The sequence below is a fragment of the Pocillopora damicornis genome, chromosome 10 (assembly GCF_964200805.1).
Source record: "Pocillopora damicornis chromosome 10, jaPocDami1.2, whole genome shotgun sequence".
NCBI classification, from domain to species: domain Eukaryota; kingdom Metazoa; phylum Cnidaria; class Anthozoa; order Scleractinia; family Pocilloporidae; genus Pocillopora; species Pocillopora damicornis.
In genome coordinates, this window is record NC_142679.1 from 17,523,685 (window position 1) to 17,546,607 (window position 22,923).

Genomic DNA, 22,923 nt, shown 5'->3' on the forward strand with positions numbered 1-22,923 from the left:
TTTCACGTTGTAAACCTGTTTAGTTACCTTTTGTTATGCAAAATTTGCCATGAGTTTTAGTCGCGGCATAAAAAGTCGCACAGCACCAAAACACCACCATCCTACTGTGAAATTTACGGCTTACATATCAGCGGAAGAAATTAACTTTCTGGACAAAAAAGAGGCTATTTCACCAATTCGTTAAGCGGATTTCTTCTGTTCCTCAACAAATTGCAAATCGTCAACTATATGGCGTTTAAATTGCCCTTTCTGAAAGGGAAGTGTAATTCAGACGGATCTTTGGATTGTCATGGTTTACCATTATTCGAGTGGAAGCAGTTGCGAGACAAAGAAGAGGCTATAGGTCGAGGATCCTATGGTTTGGTTTTTGTGGCGAGAAACAATTCTGAGAAGGTCGTTATCAAAAAACTGTTAGGTGAGGACAAGAAAGAAAAGCGTCTTTTCCTCAAAGAGGCAAAAATACTCCATGGGATTCGAAGTGAACATATCGTTAGGTTTCAAGCTGTGTGCATGGAACCGTGTGCAATGATGCTTGAATATTTGTTTTTCGACTTCGCTCCCTTCGGCAGAAAATTAGAAGAATTAGTGAAATAGCCTTTTTTTGGCCAGAAAGTTTATTTCTTCTGCTGATATGTAAGCCGTAAATTTCACAATAGGATGGTGGTGTTTTGGACACCTGGTCGCGAAGAAATTCTTCAAATTCTTCTTGACGGCTTCCTTCTGCTAACTTTCTTTTGTCTTTTCACGCCATGAGAAATTCCCACGCGCGTGACACCCTGCAAACCTCTCTTCAACTAGTGTTACTCAAGTCTCAAAACTTATTCGTGGATGAAAAAACGCTCGTATTGAAGGGCTCGTAACGAGGGCTTGCTCTCACGCTAGTCTAAGTTTGGAGCTAGGGCTGAACGTTGTCATATTTTGAGAAGCCTGAAAACGTTCCTGTGATGTTCTCACATTGACAAGCATATGAGATATTATTGTTTCAATAAATCAATACAGACGTGACCAGGAAACGTATCAAAGTTATAATTGTTTATTGTAATGTGGTATGTCGAGTTGGTTTTCACATGCTGTGCGACTTTTTATGCCGCGACTAAAACTCATGGCAAATTTTGCATAACAAAAGGTAACTAAACAGGGTTACAACGCGAAAACGCAGCTATCTTTCATTCATAATGGTTCATTATCATTTATACCACTCAGTAAAAGAAAAAAAATTAATAACACTTAATTTTAGTCACGCGCGTTATCGTTGTGGGGATAAATGAGCCAAGCGCTTGGTGTCTTTGTACAAAATTTGTGCAACATGCCCAGACATCCGTTCCGTGTTTTAGGATTTGGGGTCATTTTCCGCCGTTCCGTGTTTTAGGATTTGGGGTCATTTTCCGCCGTTCCGTGCTTTAGGATTTGGGGTCATTTTCCGCCGTTCCGTGCTTTAGGATTTGGGGTCATTTTCCGCCGTTCCGTGCTTTAGGATTTGGGGTCATTTTCCGCCGTTCCGTGCTTTAGGATTTGGGGTCATTTTCCGCCGTTCCGTGTTTTAGGATTTGGGGTCATTTTCCGCCATTCCGCCATTCCACCGTTCCGGCTTTTAGGGTCGCCCCAAACAATTGTTTTTACGCGCATATCTACACGGTAAGCGTGTCATGCCCTTAACGTGCGAGCGTGTTATAACGTGCCGTGTGCGTGCGTTCGCCTTCTTCCCTGAAATCCCGTGGAGGCTGCAAGAAGTTTTTCCTTTTTCAAGCGAGGAATACTTTTTTGTAATTGCCAACAAAAAGAGGGGGGAAATTATAATAATATTACAGAGCTTTATGGGGTCATTAGGTATATTTTATGGTAAAAAACCAAAATAAGATCTCTTGGCAGCCTCTTGGTTTACTTTCGGATACGAATGTCGTTACAGCGTCTAGTCGAAACTGTGTTTACAGAGGCATTAAAATAAAAATAATTATTTAGATAAGGTGGTACTGAACTATCTAGGTATTTTTTCGTTAACAAGACAATGTGAAGTTTAAGCCTTTTAATTAAGAGCACTAGACCCAAAGTAGCATTCAGTTTTTTAGTATCAAGACTTTATGCCGTCATTTTACACTTAAAATACGAAAGTAGTTAATGGTTGCTATTATGCAGGTTTTCACCTTGGCCGGAAACTCATCGGATACCTTTGAGAACTTGCAAGCGGACTCGTTGAGTTCTATGCTCAAAATCTCGGTCACAAATTATTAAGGACGATTAGCAGTCTAGTCCTCTTTCCCGAAGGATCGCCAACCACTCGCGATCGTTTCTGAGCAACATTTATTTAACAGAAATCGCAAAATACTTGTGGAAAATTGGTTCCTTGCCGGTAGGTGCTAAGTTTCGAAATACCTCATCTTTTACTGGTCAAGAGCTTTTTCTTCTTTTTACAAGAAAAGGACAATTTCTTTTTTGTGAATGAAAGACTCAAGGGGCAAAATGTTTCCATTCAGCAGTTCTAGTTTTCCATTAGACTAAATGTTTAATGATTACATGTCAATCATTTCTTTGTTCACTTCAGTGAACTGCATATCATGACTATCGAGATAATTAATTTTAACATGTCCATCGCTTTCACTAATCATTAAATTATTCTTTATCATTTCACTCATATTTCATCTTCTCTGCTCAATGATTTCATTGATTTTTCGTGAACCAACTTTTGCTACAAGCTTGCTTCGATTTGCTTCGGAACCTTTTCAACAGAATTTACGTAAAGTTGCTAAAATATAAGATAAAATTTTAAAAGTTTCACAAATCAACTCAGTAATGCAAATAATTCAGTAACCCAAAACAACTAAAAAGACCAATTTGAATTTTGAAGACAACACCAAGAACTACGTCACGACACCTCAATAGATCAATAATAACTGCTGATTCTTTCGCGCGTGCGCATTAAAAATGAAACAAAAGAAATCGAAAGAACGAGAATCAAAAGCAGTGCCGCTTACAAAACACATGAAAGATTTCCAAAATTGCAAATATTATGTTATATTTCCAGACGATAACGAAACTTGATAGAAGGAGGATTGAAAGGTTATAATTAGTTCAAAAAAATAAAACGTGTGTCCTCTGTAGTTTGAGAAAACGTTTAAACTCATTCTATGTAATATAATTGAAATATCACTGATATGTTAAGTGATTTCTCTGTAAACAGAATTAATGTTACCGGCAAATGACTGCCTAGATGACACGAAAAGATACCTACATGGTTACAATCCACGTAAGCCTCTAAGAAAAAATATAACATTGCTTTTCAAGGTCTACGAAAGGCAAAATAAGTCCTTCCAATGCGTGAATTTTTTCCAATAATTCTGACGTTACGTGATTCAAATATAACTAATTGATATTTTTGTTTACATAACTGAATAAACTGTTCAAGCTGTGTTTGTCTGCTTATTAGGGGAGAAGTTAAGATCCCTTCAATATCGTAATTGAATAAATATTCATAATATTTCTATCTTTGTTAATCGTGTGTTTTCGTTAAAATGGTATTGAAATTGTGATTTACGTATTCGCAGCTGTGTTTAAAATTTACGTTTGAGTAATATTTACGATCTATGATCTCAATTGAGAAACTCTGTTTTTACTTTGTCTATCAAGTCAGTTTAGTCGGATAGCTTGTCTCTGCCTCGCTGTAAAGAATCCGTCAAGATATTTGGAGATTTCATTAGATCGTAACTGGGGTAAGTTTAAAATCTATTGGACACAAATAAAACTTTATTCAGTTAACTTATAATTTTTAACTATTATGTGTAGTTTAAATCCACAACCGAAAAAGAAAGGCCGTTCGCAAACTTAGTTGACAAGTCATGTCTTACTTTTTAACGTGTATCCTGCGTTATTTTCCATTCATTTCATGGACACGTTTTGCTCAATGACCTCTTAAAATAAAAGTGTACCGTTATTCTTAACTACTTGTTGCGTTCACATTTTCCTGTGATTCTGAATTTTTGTGAAATTTCAGGGCTGGTGTCAATGCAACGGTTCACAGTAACATTTCATTAACAGCGATTTGGGCTAATTATGAGAATTTAAGAAAAGGCTTCCCCCCATTTATCTACGTTACTAGCGATTATAACAAATTATTTTCTTTCGATGCAGCTTTAATTGAAATGGAATAATTCTTGCAAAAATCTTCTCTAGAGAATTTCTTTGAATTTGCCAAAGGTCTGATGAAAACGAGTGTTGAAGAAAAAAGTGTGCAGCGTCTTAAATGTTGTCAGTAACTGTAGTTAATAAAAAGATCAATAATGCCCATGGCAATGGATCATAAATCCCTGTAACGACACCAGCTATGTGACTGTGGAAATTGATTTCAATGTGATGCTAATTAATACTTTGTCTATTTCTCAGTTTGCTGCAAATTTTAATGAAACTGGGTTTCTAATTTCTAAAAAAAACCAACAGACCACATATTTTTATATGTCAATTGAAATACATGCCGAAGCGGCATGTTTGTTGAAATAAGGACGTAAGTTTACGCCCCAGAAAGTAAAATTTCTAGAAGCAATTCAAGTCAGATTATGTCATTAAGATGTACTCAGTAAGCCGTTTGCCAATAGTGTTGATATCATGTATTTAGCAACTGAAGTAGATCATTTAATACGGGATAATCTCGTTTACTGATGGTACTGGACACATGCATGTTAAATATCTGTTGTGGATGTATACCACATTTTCACCTCCATCTCGAAACAAGACTTCAAAAAAACTACTATTCATCGTTGCATCAGGTGACAACGTTGGGGCTGTTACGTTATTTTTTTATCCAAAAGCGGACATTTTGCGTATTTCCCTACATTTGTGTTTATCGGATTGTTCCAGTTTGAAGTTGGCTCTCTCTCTCTCTCTCTCTCTCTCTCTCTCTCTCTCTCTCTCTCTCTCTCTCTCTCTCTCTCTCTCTCTCTCTCTCTCTCTCTCTTTGATCATCGAGGACCGGTCAGTATTCATTGACTGTGGGGGTGGGGGTAAAGGGAGAAGGAGAGGTCGCAGGAATTGGATTGTTCCACAATGAAATTTAACTGATTCCCCAACGACCCAGTAAGGCTCTGTAATATTCTTTTGATAGTCCCTCACTGGCAGTTAACTGGCCGTCAATTTCTTTAGTTCCCGCCTTCTCCCCCACTTCCCTCCTCCCCCTTCCCTTTCCCCCTTTCCCCCTTCCCCCCCCCCCCACCCCCACTGAATAATGACTGGTTTCTTATTTTGCAGATTTAATTTCTCAAAAATTCAATAAACAAGATCGTGTGTGAGCATTTTACATTTATTCTCTGGGCCTCAGAAATATATATGACATCGTAAAATTGCTAAATTCACTAAACTACTAACACTGATCTGCTATACCCTAACAAATATGCATTCAGAGAGTTTCTTTTTTCAATGTTAATCGCTTTATTTCTTTCAAAGTTTCTTTGTTCACATGACTAATATAAACTATTAGTAGCAATCGAATTTTGAACGGCTCAGCCGTACATACTTTTGGTGTTCCATTTTGCTTAAATCCTTTTTCAAAGTTATTATCACTACGTACAAATCAATAATGTGATCTTTTTCTTAGGGTGACGATGTGCAGGTTTTTGATTGTCTACACGACTGTTGCAGTTCTTGGGGTGCTGATCAGTTCTACTGATGGATGGGGCAGGTTCCGGGCACCAAGATTTAGAATACCGCCCATTAGAATAAGAATTCCCACCAATCCTAAAACTCCAGCTCCGGTCACTCAGGCTCCGACAACAAAGGCGCCTATCACAACACAGCCACCGACACAGCCGCCGACCACAACACAGCCACCGACACAGCCGCCGACGCAGCCACCGACAACGAGTGCTCCTGTCGCTGTTGCTCCGACGACAATTGATCCCGAGTTAATTGATGAATGTGAAAACGCTTAAAAATTTCTTGTTTATCATTTTAAATATCAATAAATTTCTGTACTCGACAATAATAAACGGAAAAAACTCTATGAAAAAGATTGGTGACAATTAATAGATGACGATGACAGACAAGCGAATAAAAATTACATCAATTTTATCATCATCCTCAGAATGATTTTGATAAATTTAAAACCTCTTAAATCTCTTGAAAGAGGATTAAAACCAGGAAATATCAATATCCTAGAGAAGTAAACACAAAACATGAGAAAAAAGAGAGAATTTACACTCAAAATATTACAACAAAGCTAACCCAGATTATTAGTTCATAAACGAGATCTGAAATATATCAGCGAATGGGCGCACTTAATTTCAGATTATGTAAGGTATGGTTTTTAACAGAGAGGTTTCATTACCCACCGCCGCCAGACGGATTTCTCTCTCCTTTTTCTTCTTCTCGTTTTTTTTTTCCCGTTATTTTTCTTGCCTCCGGCTAATGAATCTCGTGATCTCCCAACATCTCGCGTGGCTTCCTATTCAATAACTTCTTAATAGGTATTCCTTTCTTTGTTTGTTAATAGAACATCCGTTCGTATATTTCTTTTTTTTCATTTGTTTAAACAAATGGTTACTTTACCATGGAAGGTGGTCTCCAGAAACTTTCGCAAACTTGTTTCAATGAACTGAAAGCCCCTGCCTTGTTTACCCATAACATAATGTGTACCTTCAGAGAATGCGTGTAATTTGCATATGACAATAAAATCCAAAATTGGAAATAATGAAATTAAGTTAGATAATTTCGTGGTCAAGTTCAGAAGTATTCTTTTTTTGACTGCAGAGGTTTTCAGTTTAACAGCTGCTTTTGCAAAGGTACGTAAAAACGGGTTTTTAAAATCCCTTCCGGCATCTATCTGAGAACATGGAGCTAAGCATTGGGTGCAAACGAATTAAATTTGTCCCAAATGACCCAGAATCCCTGCACTGTGGTAAGTGACTTAAGCCACCGTGTCCTCTACCGATGCTGCACTAAAAACAATCAAGTCAGTTCTCACTGGACTGGGTATGATGAAAGACAGGCACCCTGGTGGCTAAGCAACACTTTGAAAACCATTAGAGTTAAGATTGGCAGGTGCTTTTCCCCCAGTCTGGGGTGTAAATAGACACAGAAAAATTGCCAAGGAATTTGAGAAAGTGCTACGGGATCATTTGAGTATAGCATCTGGGAGAACGAGGTATACTCCGCGCTTCTGCTCTACGCGGCAGAAACAGGAAAACATTAGGCCATAAATGAACCATACTGCTCGTAGGACGCTTACAAGAATCGAACTAAACGAATTATGTTATAACATCTAAAACCGTATGCATTTTACGCGGTTTTCAATGAAGCTAGTCATTATTCAATTTTTCTGATTCGTACGGGTGTAGAGTTGACGAGACAAATTAGGAGAGCTGAAAAATAACTCTACTAACAAGAAATACGTGTGTTGAAACAGAAATAAAAAATTGAGTTCTATAAACCAATTAAAGAGCGATATATGCAACAACGAAGGTATTTAGAAAGCTAAGATGACGCAATATGCTAATTTAAAAAATCGGAAGCAGCGCCTTAAGTGATCTTAGAATTTGTGGAATGAGACACTTTTTTAATCAATTTGTTACAGCTAATAAGTTGTGATAAGCACCTGACAGGTGTTTGCCTAATTCAAAAACAGATTGTCAATATATGACGAAGGGCTAACGCTCGAAACGTCAGCTTTTTTACCCTTTACGGTGGCTAATTTACGTTTTCAACCCAGTTGTTAACACTAAATTACCTGCTATACTCTCCCACCGACGCAGCACCACAGTTTCTTTAGAAACTTACCCCTTTATTCATATGACAAAGATTAGCAGGCCTCATGGGCCGAGGATGAAAAAGAAATACAAGAGATCCTGTAGGAAGGCACACTAAAGGGGTCATTGTCCTTAAAATGTGCTCTCACCTTCAGCGCCTTTTCCGATCCTTTTTATTCCTTTCGTCTTTCTACATTGGCATCGTTATTTCAAGCACTGCTTGGCTCTTTGAACACTTTATGTTCACATAATTTAAACGAATCAACTATATTAACTAAAACATATCGCGATTTTCATGCAGATTAGCCGGTTGCTGTCATGGCTCGTTCTATTTCCTTCGTTCTCGTCGTGGCTGGATTCCTATCGATCCTGCTGGCTTCTGCAGAGACATCAGCTAAAGACGAAGGCAAATCAAAATTCAAGCGGATAGTTTGCAACAACAACAACAACAACAATAACAACAACAACAACAATAAACTTTATAACAACTTTATTGGGTACGTCTACGGATAGACGGACGCCAAATGGGTTAGTGCAGCGGGACATGGAGTCCCATACGGGGCACTACCCCTCTTAAATCCACCCAACCCAACCCAGGGGAGGACATCCATCACACAGTAATCTCGTGCGTGGGAAATTAACGTCTCCTACCCCAAACCCTGCAGGAGACGGGACCTCCGGCTTAACGTCTTATCCGAGAAGACGAAGCAAGGTGAGTGAAGCGGCTTGCTTAAGGCCACAACGTAGTGCTCCGGCCAGGACTCGAACCCGGGCCGTCCGACCCAGAGTCCAGCGCTCAGACCACTGGACCACTCACGCCTCACTATAATAACAACAATAACAACAACAACAACAACAATAACAACAACAACAATAGCAAAAATTGGGGATTGGTAAAACGTGTGGTTTGTAACAACAATAACAACAACAATAACAACAATAACAACAATAACAATAACAACAATAACAATAACAACAATAACAATAACAACAATAACAATAACAACAACAACAATGGTTATGGACCACTTCAGTTCGTTTGCCCGCCAGGTAATATTAAACATACCTCTTTCTTTTCTTTTTGCGAGAAATCAAACCAGATTCCCTTATTTCTTACACCGACTCAATAAATGATTACTTTATTTCAGTTGAGGAATCAAACTTTCAGCCCCTACTGACACTCACTCTGAAATCGATCCCTTAACCCTTTCGCTCCCAAGATCTTATCAGTACTTCTCCTTACTGTCTAACATACAATTCTTATGATGTTAGTTCGGAGAATTTTGTATTGGATCAACGAATAATCACTTAAATGATAATTTTCTTTATTTTCATTACTTGTGTACTTGATATTGGAAGCACTTTGTAAGGAGAAATTCTGTCTTGGTCATTCATGGGAGTTTAAGGGTTAAAATCGGAGTCATGTTTAATTAAATCACGGCGGTATCCATCACCTGACAAATAATACCTGCTTCATTCAGTCACAACATTCGGATCATTTAAATACATTTTCCAGGAAAGTACATCAGTGTGATCACAGCCTCGTACAATCCAGCAAGTGGTGATAGACTTTGGGCATTTGAGTGCAGGGACAATAGAGCGTGCAAGATCACAGAGTGGCCGAGTTATGTCACTTCTTTTCAAGTATCTTTTGAGTATGAGTGTCCTTACAATGGTTTCATAACGGGTACGAGAGAATTTTTAGTTCAAGCGCAATTTTCAGAGTGGTGAAAGCAGTCACACTTTGCCATGGTTCTGCCCTTACGAAACTCTCTGATTGGTCCAGAAAACTCCCGCCACGTTCTCAACCAATCAGAGTACAAAATTGTCTCCGATCGTCGCATTAAATAAGTATGCTGAGGTGATTATATGGTCATAAAGGGAAATACAAATGCTTTTTGTCTCAGTTTTACTGATGAATCCCTTCATTTTCGTTTTCAATATTACTCGCCGCTAAATCCCACTTCGATGCCCAGTCACGATCTGTTCCCAAACAAAGCACTACCAGTTTGTCTGACCAGGATCGCCTTTAATTTCATTTCTCAAAACCGCAGTTCATATACATGATTTTAATATATTTACAATGATTGATTCATCACTTCATGAGTTTATTAAGAACCTACATAACTGTTAGCTCAGTTGGTAGAGCACTGCACTAGTATCGCACAGGTCATGGGTTTAAATTCCGTACATATCAAACTTACGTTTAACATCTGCCTCTGTAGATTTTCGTGACATGTCACGCAGTCTGAGGTCAGTCAAAAACACGCTACTTTTCGAACATTTTCCTCTTTTTCGTGTATTTCATTTGAATTGCTATCTTTCTTACCTTCAGTTTCTAAAACTAACGTACATAAGCTTTCTATACCACTGTATTTGAAGGAAATCATTAAAATATTTCGTTCGGGTTTTTGAGACTTATGGTTAGCGATTCAGATATGTCGAAGAGGGGTTCACGCCACATGCAAGCAGTGGCCATGGAGTCTGGGACTATAACTCTAAAGCGCATGCCTAAAACTGGTCATTACCGCGAAATACGAAAAAAACAATAAATTTGGCGCAATTTGATGTATAATACATGAGGTTTGGATATTGTTTGGGTTCGGGAAATGGGACTCGAAGTTTACGCACTGGTGATTTTTTCTTCGCTGGCTCTTCTCGCGGTGGCGGTAGATGCACAAAACGATTTCGGCGAAGAAACAAATGGTCCAAAAGGGGAAAAACTGCCTTGGTTTACTTACGAAATAAACAAGTAAGTAAAAATTGCGTTTATCGAAGTGTATTCCAACCTGTTTCTTTTTTCTTTTTAATTTTTTTCAATTTTTTTTCACCGAACTGATTTTTTTTTTATCAGCTATCTCATATATTCCCTGTCGAAGAAGTCTGATCAAGAGCCGAACGACGAAAGTGCTGATTCTGTGATTGTGGGAATCGTGGAAAAAATATTGAGGGAATCTGAGATTCGCGGAGTTGTTATAAATTCCAGAATTCTCAACGTCTTCAGGAAAAAGATTTCTCTCCTCCATTCAGCGTTCAAGAAAGCGTCAAAAAGTGGGGGGAAAAGTATAAAGAAGCTTATTGATGCATGGAAGGCAAAAAACCACTCCTTCAAAATTTTCTATCATGAGCTTGAAAACAACTCATTGATTGAGGAAAACCAACAGCTTCGTGGGCAGAAAAGGAAAGCTGAACTGGATTTAGCCGCAGAGCAGGCAAAGAGATTAAAAATTGAGCAGGAGTTTGAAGATGTTATAAGGGATTCGGAAAACAGAAAAGAACAATACAAACAAAAATTCAGAAGATTAGCGAAAAAAGCAGCAAGAATGCAAAAAAAGGGACAAAGAGGTCCAAACAAAAGCAAACGTTTCACTGATTATACCAAACAACATCAGGCAAGATTAAGGCGAGGATTTAAAGAAGACTGCCACTCAGCACTGTCATTTTTAGGCCTCTACAATTTTATTGTTACCAAGGTTGAGGTATTTAATAATGACACTCAACAATATGAAACTATTTCATTGGTAGAAGAGGGAGAGTTACAACTATTGGAAACAGAGGCAAGAGAACTGACTGACAATGATAGTGATGACATCAATATGTGGGTTTACTTGAAGGAAAAATTGAATATATCTAATGAAGCTTGGCATGAGTTGGCCATGAAGTGTAAAGACATGCCCACAAAATATAAAATATGCAAACACCTAGATAAACTAAATGCCAATTGGAATCTGAGAAGTACACCAGGGGAGGCAGAGGGAGTACAGATTTCTTTCAGGGGGAGTCTTGAGGAACAGATAAAAAGGCTGCAGAAAAATGGAGTATTGGACAAGGTTACTACTATTAAAGTAAAGCTCAGTGGTGATGGTACCAACATTGGGAAAAGGCTTAAACTTGAAAATGTCACATACACAATTTTGAATGAAAAGGATGCAGCAATGAATGAAAAAGGGAACTATGTTCTAGCAATAATTAAGACAACAGAGAACTATGACAATCTTAAAGAAAGCCTTGCTGATCTAAATTGAATATATCTAATGAAGCTTGGCATGAGTTGGCCATGAAGTGTAAAGACATGCCCACAAAATATAAAATATGCAAACACCTAGATAAACTAAATGCCAAACTTGAACTTTTAAACTTGAAAATGTCACATACACAATTTTGAATGAAAAGGATGCAGCAATGAATGAAAAAGGGAACTATGTTCTAGCAATAATTAAGACAACAGAGAACTATGACAATCTTAAAGAAAGCCTTGCTGATCTAAATTGAATATATCTAATGAAGCTTGGCATGAGTTGGCCATGAAGTGTAAAGACATGCCCACAAAATATAAAATATGCAAACACCTAGATAAACTAAATGCCAATTGGAATCTGAGAAGTACACCAGGGGAGGCAGAGGGACAAGGTTACTACTATTAAAGTAAAGCTCAGTGGTGATGGTACCAACATTGGGAAAAGGCTTAAACTTGAAAATGTCACATACACAATTTTGAATGAAAAGGATGCAGCAATGAATGAAAAAGGGAACTATGTTCTAGCAATAATTAAGACAACAGAGAACTATGACAATCTTAAAGAAAGCCTTGCTGATCTAAATAATGAAGTGTCAAATTTAAAAGAAATTACTGTAAATAGTCATAAGTATAGCATTGAGTATTTTTTGGGAGGAGACTGGAAGTTTCTAGCCTGTGTTTGTGGTTCAGGGGCTGCTAATCAAAATTTCTCTTGTATTTGGTGTAAGTGCCCAGGAAATGAAAGGTTTGACATCAGTTAAAAGTGGTCTATAACTGACAAATCTCTTGGGGCAAGAGATTTACAAGAAATAGGTAAGTATGCAAAATCTAAGCAATATAATTGTAAAACCAATCCATTATTTGATTTTATTCCTATTGACCATGTAATAATTGATACACTACATTTATTTTTGAGAATATCTGATAATTTAATTGAACTTCTGATCAGGGAACTTCGCAGGAAAGATGCCATTGACAAGGTATCTACTTTTTCAAATGGGTTTTGTCGAAATAAGTATAGACATATGGCTGGGTATGAGAAATTTGTAAAAGAACTTGGAATTAATTTTGAATGGAAAATTAATAGGGACAGCAAGAAGTTGGAGTACAGAGACCTTACTAGACCTGAAAAACTCTTGCTTTTCCAACATATTAATTTTCACTTACTATAACCAGAGTTTCATAATGTGGACAAGCTGCAAGCCCTTTGGGGTAATTTCATAGATATTATAGGTGATCTTAAACTTAATTACACTACAGATGATGCTATCTCTAGCCTCAAGGACAAAATCAAAAAATGGTTTCAAAAATTCTTAGACCTTTACCAAGCAAAAGATGTAACACCATATATGCATTCTTTGTATGTTCATGTACCTGAATTTTTAAAGCTATACCAAAATTTAGCTTATTACACTCAGCAAGGTATGGAGAAGTACAACAACACTGTATCAAAGGACTACTTTCGATCATCTAATCATAGAGGGGTTTCTGCTCTAAAGCAACTTTTCTTGAAAAAACACAGAATACAGCTTTTGGAAGCTGCTGGTTTGGAAAGGGTGAAGGAAAGCTACAACTGTGGAAACTGTTCAACTTCTGGCCATACCATCAAAACATGTACTGCAAAATGCAGCAAATGCGATGCTCCCACTTTCTGTGCACATCTTGTTAAAATAGATGGTAAATGGAAGCCAAGATGTGATTTAATCAATCAGTAATGATATAATATATCAATGTATTAAAGGAGTGTATTACCCAAAAACTGTTAGTAGAAGTTGTGTAGAATAATTTGCTATGCCTGTGAAATGTTTCTTGAATACAGTATTCAAGGAGTCTTTTTCAAAAATGTTACTGCATTGATTACAACAGAATCACAGACTGAAATATATGGGTCATTTATAACCACATGTTTACATTTTATGAAGGTAATTCACATGCAAGTAAAATAATTCTTTGACATCAACTATCAAAATCAATAAACATGTGCTAAATCAAATATATTAATGATGGACCATATTTTTGTATCCACATCTGTTGCCATCTCCACGGACAAATGTAAAAACGACTCGATGCCCGTCTTCGATTTCAGATCTCACGTATTTATCGCCAATTAATTTAAATTCCACTATGGGGTTTCTTTTTGTCAACCAAAATCTCACAGTCCCTGGTGCAACATAAGCAAAATCGCCGTTTTCATTCATGATCCGCTCATTCCACTTTGTGCCGATATAACAATCCAGAGTTTCATTTGAAAGAATTTCATATATGAGTTTATTCCTCTGATATTTTTTGGATGAAATCCTCCCAAGACTTTTATAGAAAACATCGTCATCGACTTGAATTTCAATACGAACTTTTGAATCCTCTCTGCGCCCGGAGTACAACTTTCGCTTGATCTCCCTGTAAACGCGTTCATAAAAAGTTTGCTGGCGATCGCTGAAGGAATCATCGATTGGTTTTGACATCGGTTCCAATCGCATTACGGGTAAATTATGTTCATCGCAAGGCCTCCATTCGTCAAATTTCTCGCAGTACCCTTTGAAATGAATTTTGCCATGTTTTCTCGCTTTGTCGACCTATATTATCTCTACAGGATAAATATTCTTATCCGTAGTTTTTATTTTCTTGCATTGCTTGGTCTTAGCTTTTGCGAATTCGTCAATAAATCTCTTCGGAGTCTTATGCCCCCGCTTCACTCTGTTAGCCGCCATTTTTAACATTGGCGCTCTTTGCTTATTTAATTGCTCTGCGCATGTCAGGTGAGTAATACGGTGGCTTGGGACCAATTTAAGCAAATGTTCAGTTTTCTATGGGATAAGTTTGATATGAGGCCTGAATTTTTTTCAGGCGTTCTTTTTGTTGCTGCCTAAGTACTGTTTATTGCTGCGAAGGTCGCTTTCAATTTAATTTCTTGTTCGTTTTGTTTACCTGTTATTACAATCTTGATGCGTTTCTCATTTACTTTTAAGGTATTAGCAGCATTTACAATAACATTTACAAGGACCGCCGCTTCAAATTCCAGTGCTCTCATAACCCAAACTACACAAAAAAGAAATGCAAGTGGAGTGGGTATTTGAACGACCCTTACGGAATTTTGGTGTTTCGGAGCAAAAGAAGATTTTATTTGTCAGGAATCAAAAGTGATTTCCATTTCAAGTAAGTGAAAAGCTCTTAGCTATTTGAAACAGAATTAAGTGAAAGCTCAAATAGGGAAAGACAAATGAGGGTTAGTTTCGATCATGCTAAGGAAAAAATATTCCCATCGGACGTTTGACTTGAAAAACTCAAATCTCTCCAATATACGCCCCTTGAGACAAGAAAGAGCATTTTAAAGGAGGGGTAGAGACCATGGGGGGGAGGAATGCAATATGACCCGTTTTCCAGTAATTATAAACCGCAGCGTCTGATGCCAGTGTGTTAGTTGTCTGATGTTACTGTTTTAAACTATTTTGCATCTTCAGTTATCGCCGCTGGAAGGTGAAAAGTTGCACACTGAAATACAAGAAGTCTAAGAAGAACTAGTAGGCCATTGAAAGCCGGTCCAGTAAACACACCAGTGAATCATGAAAAGCTCAGGAATCATTACTTTACATGTGAACAAAACAGCTTGCAAAAAGTCACGTTTTTCTGATCCACTCACGGTGGATCAGAAAAACCTGACTTTTAGTTGATTACATCTAGAAAACTACATTAAAGAATAGAGTGGTAATTTTGAAAAACACAGAGAAAATACCGTTGTAGACCTTGAGTTACAGAACACAAGCGTAGTATTTCTATTAAATATCATTTGCAATCAACGAGGCTTTTTTAGATCCATTTGTGGTTGTAACTAAAAGAACTTAACAAAAAGTCGTCAATGGAGGCTAAACACTACAGTTCATACTTAAGTTATAGACATTAAATTCTCACCAGTTCAATCTATCATTTCCACACTTACTGTTCTGATCAGAACAACTATAAATTATATCCTGTCTCAATGACAAAAAGTTTTCCGTTACACACGCACTCGATCAAGAGTCGTGCTTCGAGCCTTTTTAATCCGCTCTCTCTGTACTTTTCATTCATTATTAGATGAAAATGAGACCTTTTCAAAGTAAAAGAGTTATTTGAGCTCGCACTAGGAAAAAAAAAGAGAGAAGAAAAACTTAAAGAAGATCTTATGTAGATCTAGATGAACTGGTAAGTAATTGCAATGTTCTGCCTTGGTTATCCGCAATTAAGTCTTCTATCTTTTGTATGTACATGTATTTCTCAGTATGTCCTTGATAGCGTGTCGGATGTCTCTCATTCTCCAGCAATAAATAAGAGGATTTAGGCAAGAATTTATAAACATTAGTGTTCGAGACAAAAGAAACAGTTCCTGCCAAATTTGGCTGTTCGTAAAGGCTGCCTTCTTGAAGAAAATCCCGGTAATAAGACTACAAAAGAATGGCAAATAACAAACTGAAAACACAAAATTTACATAAAATGAGCTTACTGAGGATTTCCTCAGCCTAGAGGCATTTGCCAGTTCATCACTCAGTGCTGTTTGATTTAACTGTGAAGCTTGAATCTGCTTTGTATGGACTCTTACTGCAAAGTAAAGTCTGCAGCTGATAACAGTCAAGAAAATTAGGCAAAGACTCCAGACGATGATTGTGATGTTCATAAACGGGTTCAAATTTTCAGTGACCAAATAACAAATGGATGAAAGGAGAGCGCTCAACACCCATGTTAAGATTGCCAGACGAAGAACGCGCTTGTAAGTCACAAGTTCCCGATATCTGAGATGAAGATGAACTGCTAGAAATCGGTCCACGCTCAGGGCCATGATACCTAGGAACGAAGCGTTGGCGAGTGCAGATTGGATGATCCATAACACTTCGGTATCCTTTTTCCTCAAAATGTTTACAATCCACAATGGTTGAGCGACTAAACCAACAGCAAGATCAGAAAGAGCAAGACTCAACAGTAATATTTTCAAAGGATTTGGTAAAGAGGAAGTTTTCTTTATAGCTTGTATCGTTATGCTATTGAAAACGATCGCTGTAAATGCAGAAAAGACGTTCAAGGCGACGTTCACGATAAGCCCTGAAGTGGATGGCACTTCAATATTTATCATTCTTCACTGAGTTATAGATAATTTTCTGGACTTCAAGTGATCGTTTGTATGAAAAATTCCGCGGTTAACTGCCGGTCTCCCTGCCGATCTCAAACTAGATAAAATAATCTTAGCACATAACCAGATGGTTGAAACGCTTTCTTAATTAATCCGTTAATTAATACACAATGAGGTAAGGCATTCAGTTGTGAACATCATATGTTTTCTTTAGACGTCACAAAATTGCGTGAGTGCTTGCACTCTACGTATTACAGGTAATAATTAACGAGACTTTCTAAGTTAGGGATGTGATATACCAGACATTTGGCATATAAACTGACTTTTGAAACAAATTTTAAATTTCAGTTATTTTACTAAAGCTGGCAGCTTGTCACTATTATGTAATGCCCAGAGCTTATAAGAGCTGAAAGTAGAGGATATGAATAATAATGCCTTGATATTACTCGATGTGATTTCAATCTTTCCTTTTGTGATATCATTCCCCGTGTTACAAGTCTTCATTTTCATCATAGATTGGCTGCGAGAATAAAACAAGGTAAAAATAAACGAAAAGGAGAAAAAAGGTGGTCATTGATATATTTACATAAAAACAAAACAAAAAGAAGGAATTTCTCGTGTATTGTGGATCAGATTAAAGCCGAATATTTAAAATAAAGAGGTTCTTTTTGCTTCCAAACGCAGACTGGTCAAATACATTACAACTTAAGACTAAGCAAGTTTTACCAGTCGTCAAAACATGGATGATGCTGTCGATCATGAAAGTCGTAATTAGAATAAGCCAGATGAGTCATATTTCTCAATTACATTCTCATATAATTTACATAAAAGCCGCTTGTCATTTAGTTGGGTAATTCTATTTTAATTTGTTCTGCTGTTAGTATAGGTACTGATATAAATTCAAAAGCAATTTGGTTTAAATAGGCACCAGTAAATTTTTCAAGCACAACAAAACTGCATGGGCTGTTTATTTACACCAAATTGCACTCAATTCATGTTATTACTAATTAATAATTTACAAAGAAAAAGATCACATAAATTCAAGACAGACATTTGTAATTTGGACTCGTGCTACAACTTTGCACTCGTGTTACCAAAATTTTTTCTACGACACACTCATCCGATTTGAATTCTTTTTGGTATCAGGACTGAGCATAGTTTCATTAAACTAAATACCAATGCAATCATTAGTAATGACCAATCAGGGAAGTGGGAAATGTCAATGAAAGCTCATTAACCGTAGCATCTAGTTTCTCCTTACAATGTCACTCATGAATCACATATTAAGCCTAGGAAGTTCCTGATTGTCAAACAAATTCTCCTTGCTCACACCTTAGGTAATGTATGGAGGACAGTATGGAGAATATGCATACTGATGTTAAGGTGTCATGCAGTTAAAGGTTCAGCAGTAGAAACAAAAAAAACTACCTGAATAGCATGAAAGGCAAACGGCCTCTTACAAGGGAGTGTAATTCTCTTGCTTAATCAAAAAGCGAATTAATCAAGAACTGCAAGAACCAAGTTGCAGTAGATTTTTCAGATTTCTCTTTTTCTAACACATATTTGTCGGCACGTTTATCTTTATTTTTGTCAATTCAATTGAAAGGTAACTGAAAAATTGCGAAAAAATTTTTTAAAAAGTTTTCATAAAAAGAAAACACTTTTGAGTGAAAATCCATTGGTTAAACAAGTGACCCCAAGGCCTGGCACTTTTAAAAGAGAAAAGTAATTATAAGGTATATAGCGCATGTTTGCTTTAAAAACATTTCAAATCAATATTTGTACCATAGAGGTACGTAAACTATTACACAATTACGTAGGCGGTCGCCGCAATCTTCTGATCTGGTGAAGCCTGGATCTGTCGCTAAGTCAGATTTATAAAGGATCTCGAACATCGCAGTTTCGTACACTGCTTCGGTATCTAGTTGAGAAAGGTAAGTTTAAACCTCTGAAAGGCTCTGGTCACTTTTTATCTTTACCAATTTCTATCTGGTGGTGCAGCTCCGTCGTTTTTTGCCAACACTCGAGCAGAGTTTGCCGCACTTCTGCATGTGTTTCCATCAGTAAGGTGTGTCACCTCAGTTTTAATCTACTCTCGACTGGTACCTTTTTTAAATGGATGTGGAGTTGAAATATCCTAGCCACAAGCAATTAATATAATCTTGGGATGACGTAAAAAAATGCTAAAGAAAAGGGAAATCGTATTTTAAACTGCCCTCTAACATTCATTCTTCTGTCCCCTGAGAGTACAACAGTTCTGTCTGATGCGCGCGGTGTGTTCTTGGCATCCAGAATGGTTTATTTGTAGCTTTATCTCGTTCATTTTGCGTGGAGTCTTAAATTTTGCGATTTAGGGCACCCCAGAAATGACAAATTCATCGTCTTTTACTGTCGAGGGATCAAGATCTAAGATTTAAAGGGAAATAAATAATTGAAATTCCACGACACTTACAAGCATCTAACACTATTTTCATGAATGTATAGTCCTAAATCTAGATTCCATTCTAAGACGTGTTGTAATTCGTTTCTCCACTAAGGTAAATTGCAAAAAATACAGGTAACACAAAGCTATAAATCATTTCAAATTTTTGTCTTTCCAAGTATTAAATTCTTGAACTTCTATTCATTATAAAATGTTTGAGTAAACTTAAGTTTGTCAGAGACAGGCTGGAAAGCCACTCTGTCTCAAAGAGTTCAAAACTCCCTTCCTTTCTACGTTATATCTAATGCTCCAAAAATGGCCGCGAATTCAATTCGTGATGAAGTCTAACTCTTCAACGTCGGTATGTTGTTTTTTTAATCGTAGCATACTTTGGTTAAACAATAATTTAAAAAGAGCTCTGCCATGCTGTGCATCAGTTTTAAATAGTTTCACACCGGAGAGATTTCTATTCATGCAGCGTGAATTTGAGAAAGGAAACAAAATTAAATTCTCAGAGAAATTAGAACAGTGAAGCAGAAACGATCCAGCTAACCTTCGTAGGAATGCACTTAAATTCCCGTCAGGCATTTGTCAGAAGTTTAATATTGCTGCTATTTAAATTCAAATGAACTTTAAATGGGTTCGGTGTGTTTATCTTGACTTGACAGATCATTCTTTAGGTTACTTATGAAAATTGTCTGCGCGCGTAAGACTAATGAAAAATATGCAAATATCGATATCCATGCATTCAGAGCCCTATCCACTCACAAACATCTCGAAATCTGGGCAAAGTAAAGATCTGAAAATGTTTTTCGACGTAGAGTAGCGTCGAACTCGCGCTGAGGGGCGCAGAGCGACATCGACCGACGTCGATCTCAATGTAAATTCGTTCACTCCCATGCCTTTAGGGCACTTAGCTCAGCTAAACCTCTGAGGCCAAAACTGAATGAGAGCAGTGAAAATGTAGTTTTCTTCACTGATCAGTCAAATTTACGATTTTCAGGATAAAATCATGCGCGGAGCTATTTTGTTAACACTAGTCGTGGTCCTGGGGCTCGTCTGCGTATGTTGCAAAGGGACTGACGTCAAAAAGAGCCCAGAAGGCTCCTTACTTCTCGACATAGATCCTAAGGTTGCCAATGCCCCTGGAGACGACAAAAAGAAACCTGGACCCGAAAACGATCCACACGGCTGGAGATGGAGGTTTAGATACAGAAAAGGATATCGTAGACGTCGGTACCCATCGCGTCGACCTTACCCGCCGCATCACACACATCCACCGCCGCCACCAACACCAGCTACTTCTGTGCCTTGTTCTTCATCAAGGCCAGACGGTGTCCAGTGGGCAAATGAGTGGACAAAATCTCTTGATTTCGAGTGTCCAAAAGGTAAGGCATTTACGCATGCGCATTAGGGTCAGATCTAGTCCTTTTGCAGTTGGAATGGTAAGTAATCCCTTCTCCAAAATTACAAGAAAATAGCATGTTTAAAGAGCTCTTATTTTCTTACAGATCATAAACTTTTGCGCGAGAGATCTAGATATAACAGCCGCGAGGGATTTGGCGAGTGCGAACGCAAGGCGATAAAAATAGTAGCAATAACGATAATGTAGTAATAAAAATGTAAAGAAAAAGAGAATGAAGAAAGAAAAGTTGTCAACGGAGTACAACGAAGAGCGTTAACGACTGTCTAGGAAGTTTCTGGCTCGCAAAGGATACGCAAAAACCATCGCCAGGTGTCGCTGATTGAAGATCATCGAGCCAGCTGAAATTCTTGTTTCCCCTAGCTAAGTTTATATTCTGACCATAATCATATACACGATATCTAATGATTAAATAGTTGCTACAAGTATCTCATTACTATCATTTCGATATTTCAGGCCAGACATTGATCTACATGAAGAGCGACTACAGTGAATGCCATCATGACCGTATCTGGGCGTTCGGTTGTGGGTATAACGAGGCCTCTTATGAACACTGCTTCTGGGAACACAATTTCGCTAATGACGTAAGAGATGGAATCTTTTTTAACTGTCCGAATCATGGTTTCGTAGCAGGTAAGGCCGCTTCGTAGACCTCTCGGAATGGTTGTCGATATTTTCCTATGAAACATGACAATTACTGCTCTCACAAACTAGACAGAGTCTTACACCGTTACCCAACGTGAAGCGAAACACTTACTACAAAGCAATAACTCAGCCGGAACGGGGTTGCCTGGGGGAGAAGTTTCAAGGGTGCAAATGAACGTCGTATTTTTAGAAGAAAAATTATCATTATTATAATTATTAACTGTGTATTATTTTGGTTTATTTTTCATACATAGGTGTGAAAGCCGAATATTTTCCAGTGGGAGATCGGCGCTACAAGTTTAAATGTTGCAATGACAGAAGATTTGACCATGAAGCTTGTCACCAGTCCCCCACACTGAACAAGGCCGGAGAAAACTTAGAGTTTAAGGTCGATAGAGACAAGCGAGATTATATCACTGGCATTTCCAGCTGCTTTCACTATTACAAGAGGTTAGAACACTTACTAAACTACTAACTGGTTCACACCATGTGGACCCCATTTCAATTGTAAATATCACACCTAAAGTTAAGTACGTACTCAAAGAAGACGGGAAAAAAAGCAAACTGCCTGAAGCGCGAGAATACAGAAGCAAGGTGGCCAATGGTGAAACCCGAAACTCAAGAGACACCGAGATCCCGGTTCGAAAATACGAGAGCGACTAAACATTTAGGCCTCATGACTCCTTTTAATTGGATTCCCTATTTAAGTTCGTTTTGTTGATACATCAGCCTCTACAATGCATTATTTTCAAACTGTAACGCTATCACGACTTCCTTCGCTCCCGACGACAACTCTGGGCTAATCCAGCCATCCTTTGACAGAGGTCTGGGAGAAATATGAGAACTTGAGATCCATGGAAAAGGCTTTCGAGATTTCGACTATTCGAAATCGAATAAAAAGTTGGTGAGACCCACAATTTTTCAAGGTACCATTTGAAGCCCCTGCAAATCACAATTGGTTTTCCATCTGATTGGTTGAGAGGGTCCTGCAAATTGTCTCGACCAATCACGCGGAGCAATAGGGCTAAACCAATAGAATCTTAGATTTTTATCAGCGGAAATGGAACTGAAAATTTATCGGTGCGTAATAGTAGCAATCTAACCGAATTTCACGTTCCTTTTCTGTCACAGGGACAGGACATGGAAGATCGACTACTGCAAGTCAGTGCAAATGTCTCAACCTGAGAAAAAAGAAGTCATCGAGAACTGACGGCAAATCCCACGTGACCGACATTATTAGCAACAATAACTTGTCTCTTTTTCTGTGTTGGCAGACCACTGAAAGTAGTTTTTAGTATTATAATAGTGAGAAGAAAATTATCAAGCTACACGACAAAAAAAGTAGTTTTTCGTAACATAAGTTTGGACGGCGTAATTTCCTCCCGTTGTACTGTATTAACTTTGTCTGTAAAATATGTGGAATGTGTGGTAAAATAAAACTACGTATTTTTTCAAACAAGTTGGAAAATGAGTGCGTTAACCACAATTGGGACTGGCATAAAACAAACCTAATACAAGGTCACTAGAAGTCTTGGGCTGTTGTGCCTTCCCAGCTGGTTCGATGTCAAAACCATTTTGTGGGTACTTAGATGGTGG

General features: G+C 37.8%; 4 protein-coding genes across 5 annotated transcripts; 3 read left to right on the forward strand and 1 right to left on the reverse strand.

Annotated features, from left to right (window-relative positions):
- Positions 1–3,499: 3,499 nt before the first annotated feature.
- LOC113678564 (dermatopontin) lies at positions 3,500–16,960 on the forward strand. Of its 2 annotated transcripts, XM_089185971.1 has the most exons (6): positions 6,635–6,761; positions 8,026–8,196; positions 8,550–8,774; positions 9,241–9,411; positions 14,709–14,895; positions 15,201–16,960. In XM_089185971.1, exons 2-6 carry the CDS (start codon positions 8,043–8,045, stop codon positions 15,259–15,261), a joined length of 798 nt encoding a protein of 265 aa, XP_089042097.1. In that variant the 5' UTR covers positions 6,635–6,761; positions 8,026–8,042; the 3' UTR covers positions 15,262–16,960. The 2 variants fall into 2 exon arrangements, 1 of the variants encoding a protein (XP_089042097.1); XR_016180677.1 differs by lacking the exons at positions 8,550–8,774; positions 9,241–9,411; positions 14,709–14,895; positions 15,201–16,960 and adding an exon at positions 3,500–3,704 and having other exon boundaries at positions 5,579–6,761; positions 8,026–8,437.
- On the forward strand, positions 9,917–11,749 carry LOC149039178 (uncharacterized). The gene is made up of 2 exons (XM_089184055.1): positions 9,917–10,476; positions 10,579–11,749. The coding sequence occupies exons 1-2, from the start codon at positions 10,334–10,336 to the stop codon at positions 11,747–11,749; spliced, it is 1,314 nt and encodes a 437-aa protein (XP_089040181.1). The 5' UTR covers positions 9,917–10,333.
- LOC149039179 (adenosine receptor A3-like) lies at positions 15,489–16,840 on the reverse strand. The gene has a single exon (XM_089185970.1). The coding sequence runs from the start codon at positions 16,838–16,840 to the stop codon at positions 15,965–15,967; it is 876 nt and encodes a 291-aa protein (XP_089042096.1). The 3' UTR covers positions 15,489–15,964.
- A 1,646-nt stretch (positions 16,961–18,606) lies between the features above and the next one.
- LOC113678587 (dermatopontin) lies at positions 18,607–22,783 on the forward strand. The gene is made up of 5 exons (XM_027195483.2): positions 18,607–18,771; positions 20,263–20,647; positions 21,139–21,315; positions 21,582–21,777; positions 22,459–22,783. Exons 2-5 carry the CDS (start codon positions 20,272–20,274, stop codon positions 22,535–22,537), a joined length of 828 nt encoding a protein of 275 aa, XP_027051284.2. The 5' UTR covers positions 18,607–18,771; positions 20,263–20,271; the 3' UTR covers positions 22,538–22,783.
- The last annotated feature ends 140 nt before the right edge of the window (positions 22,784–22,923 follow it).

What these genes read in the sequence shown, in the direction of transcription:
- LOC113678564 (XM_089185971.1), top strand. Translation starts at nt 8,043, where the DNA reads ATGGCTCGTTCTATTTCCTTCGTTCTCGTCGTGGCTGGATTCCTATCG. An exon ending in CAATAACAACAACAACAACA is followed by an intron (nt 8,197 to 8,549) that starts ATAAACTTTATA and finishes TCACGCCTCACT; the next exon opens with ATAATAACAACAATAACAAC. An exon ending in TTACAATGGTTTCATAACGG is followed by an intron (nt 9,412 to 14,708) that starts GTACGAGAGAAT and finishes TTTACTTTTAAG; the next exon opens with GTATTAGCAGCATTTACAAT.
- LOC149039178 (XM_089184055.1), top strand. Translation starts at nt 10,334, where the DNA reads ATGGGACTCGAAGTTTACGCACTGGTGATTTTTTCTTCGCTGGCTCTT. An exon ending in TTTACTTACGAAATAAACAA is followed by an intron (nt 10,477 to 10,578) that starts GTAAGTAAAAAT and finishes TTTTTTTATCAG; the next exon opens with CTATCTCATATATTCCCTGT.
- LOC149039179 (XM_089185970.1), bottom strand. Translation starts at nt 16,840, where the DNA reads ATGATAAATATTGAAGTGCCATCCACTTCAGGGCTTATCGTGAACGTC.
- LOC113678587 (XM_027195483.2), top strand. Translation starts at nt 20,272, where the DNA reads ATGCGCGGAGCTATTTTGTTAACACTAGTCGTGGTCCTGGGGCTCGTC. An exon ending in GAATCATGGTTTCGTAGCAG is followed by an intron (nt 21,316 to 21,581) that starts GTAAGGCCGCTT and finishes TTTCATACATAG; the next exon opens with GTGTGAAAGCCGAATATTTT. An exon ending in TGCTTTCACTATTACAAGAG is followed by an intron (nt 21,778 to 22,458) that starts GTTAGAACACTT and finishes TTTCTGTCACAG; the next exon opens with GGACAGGACATGGAAGATCG.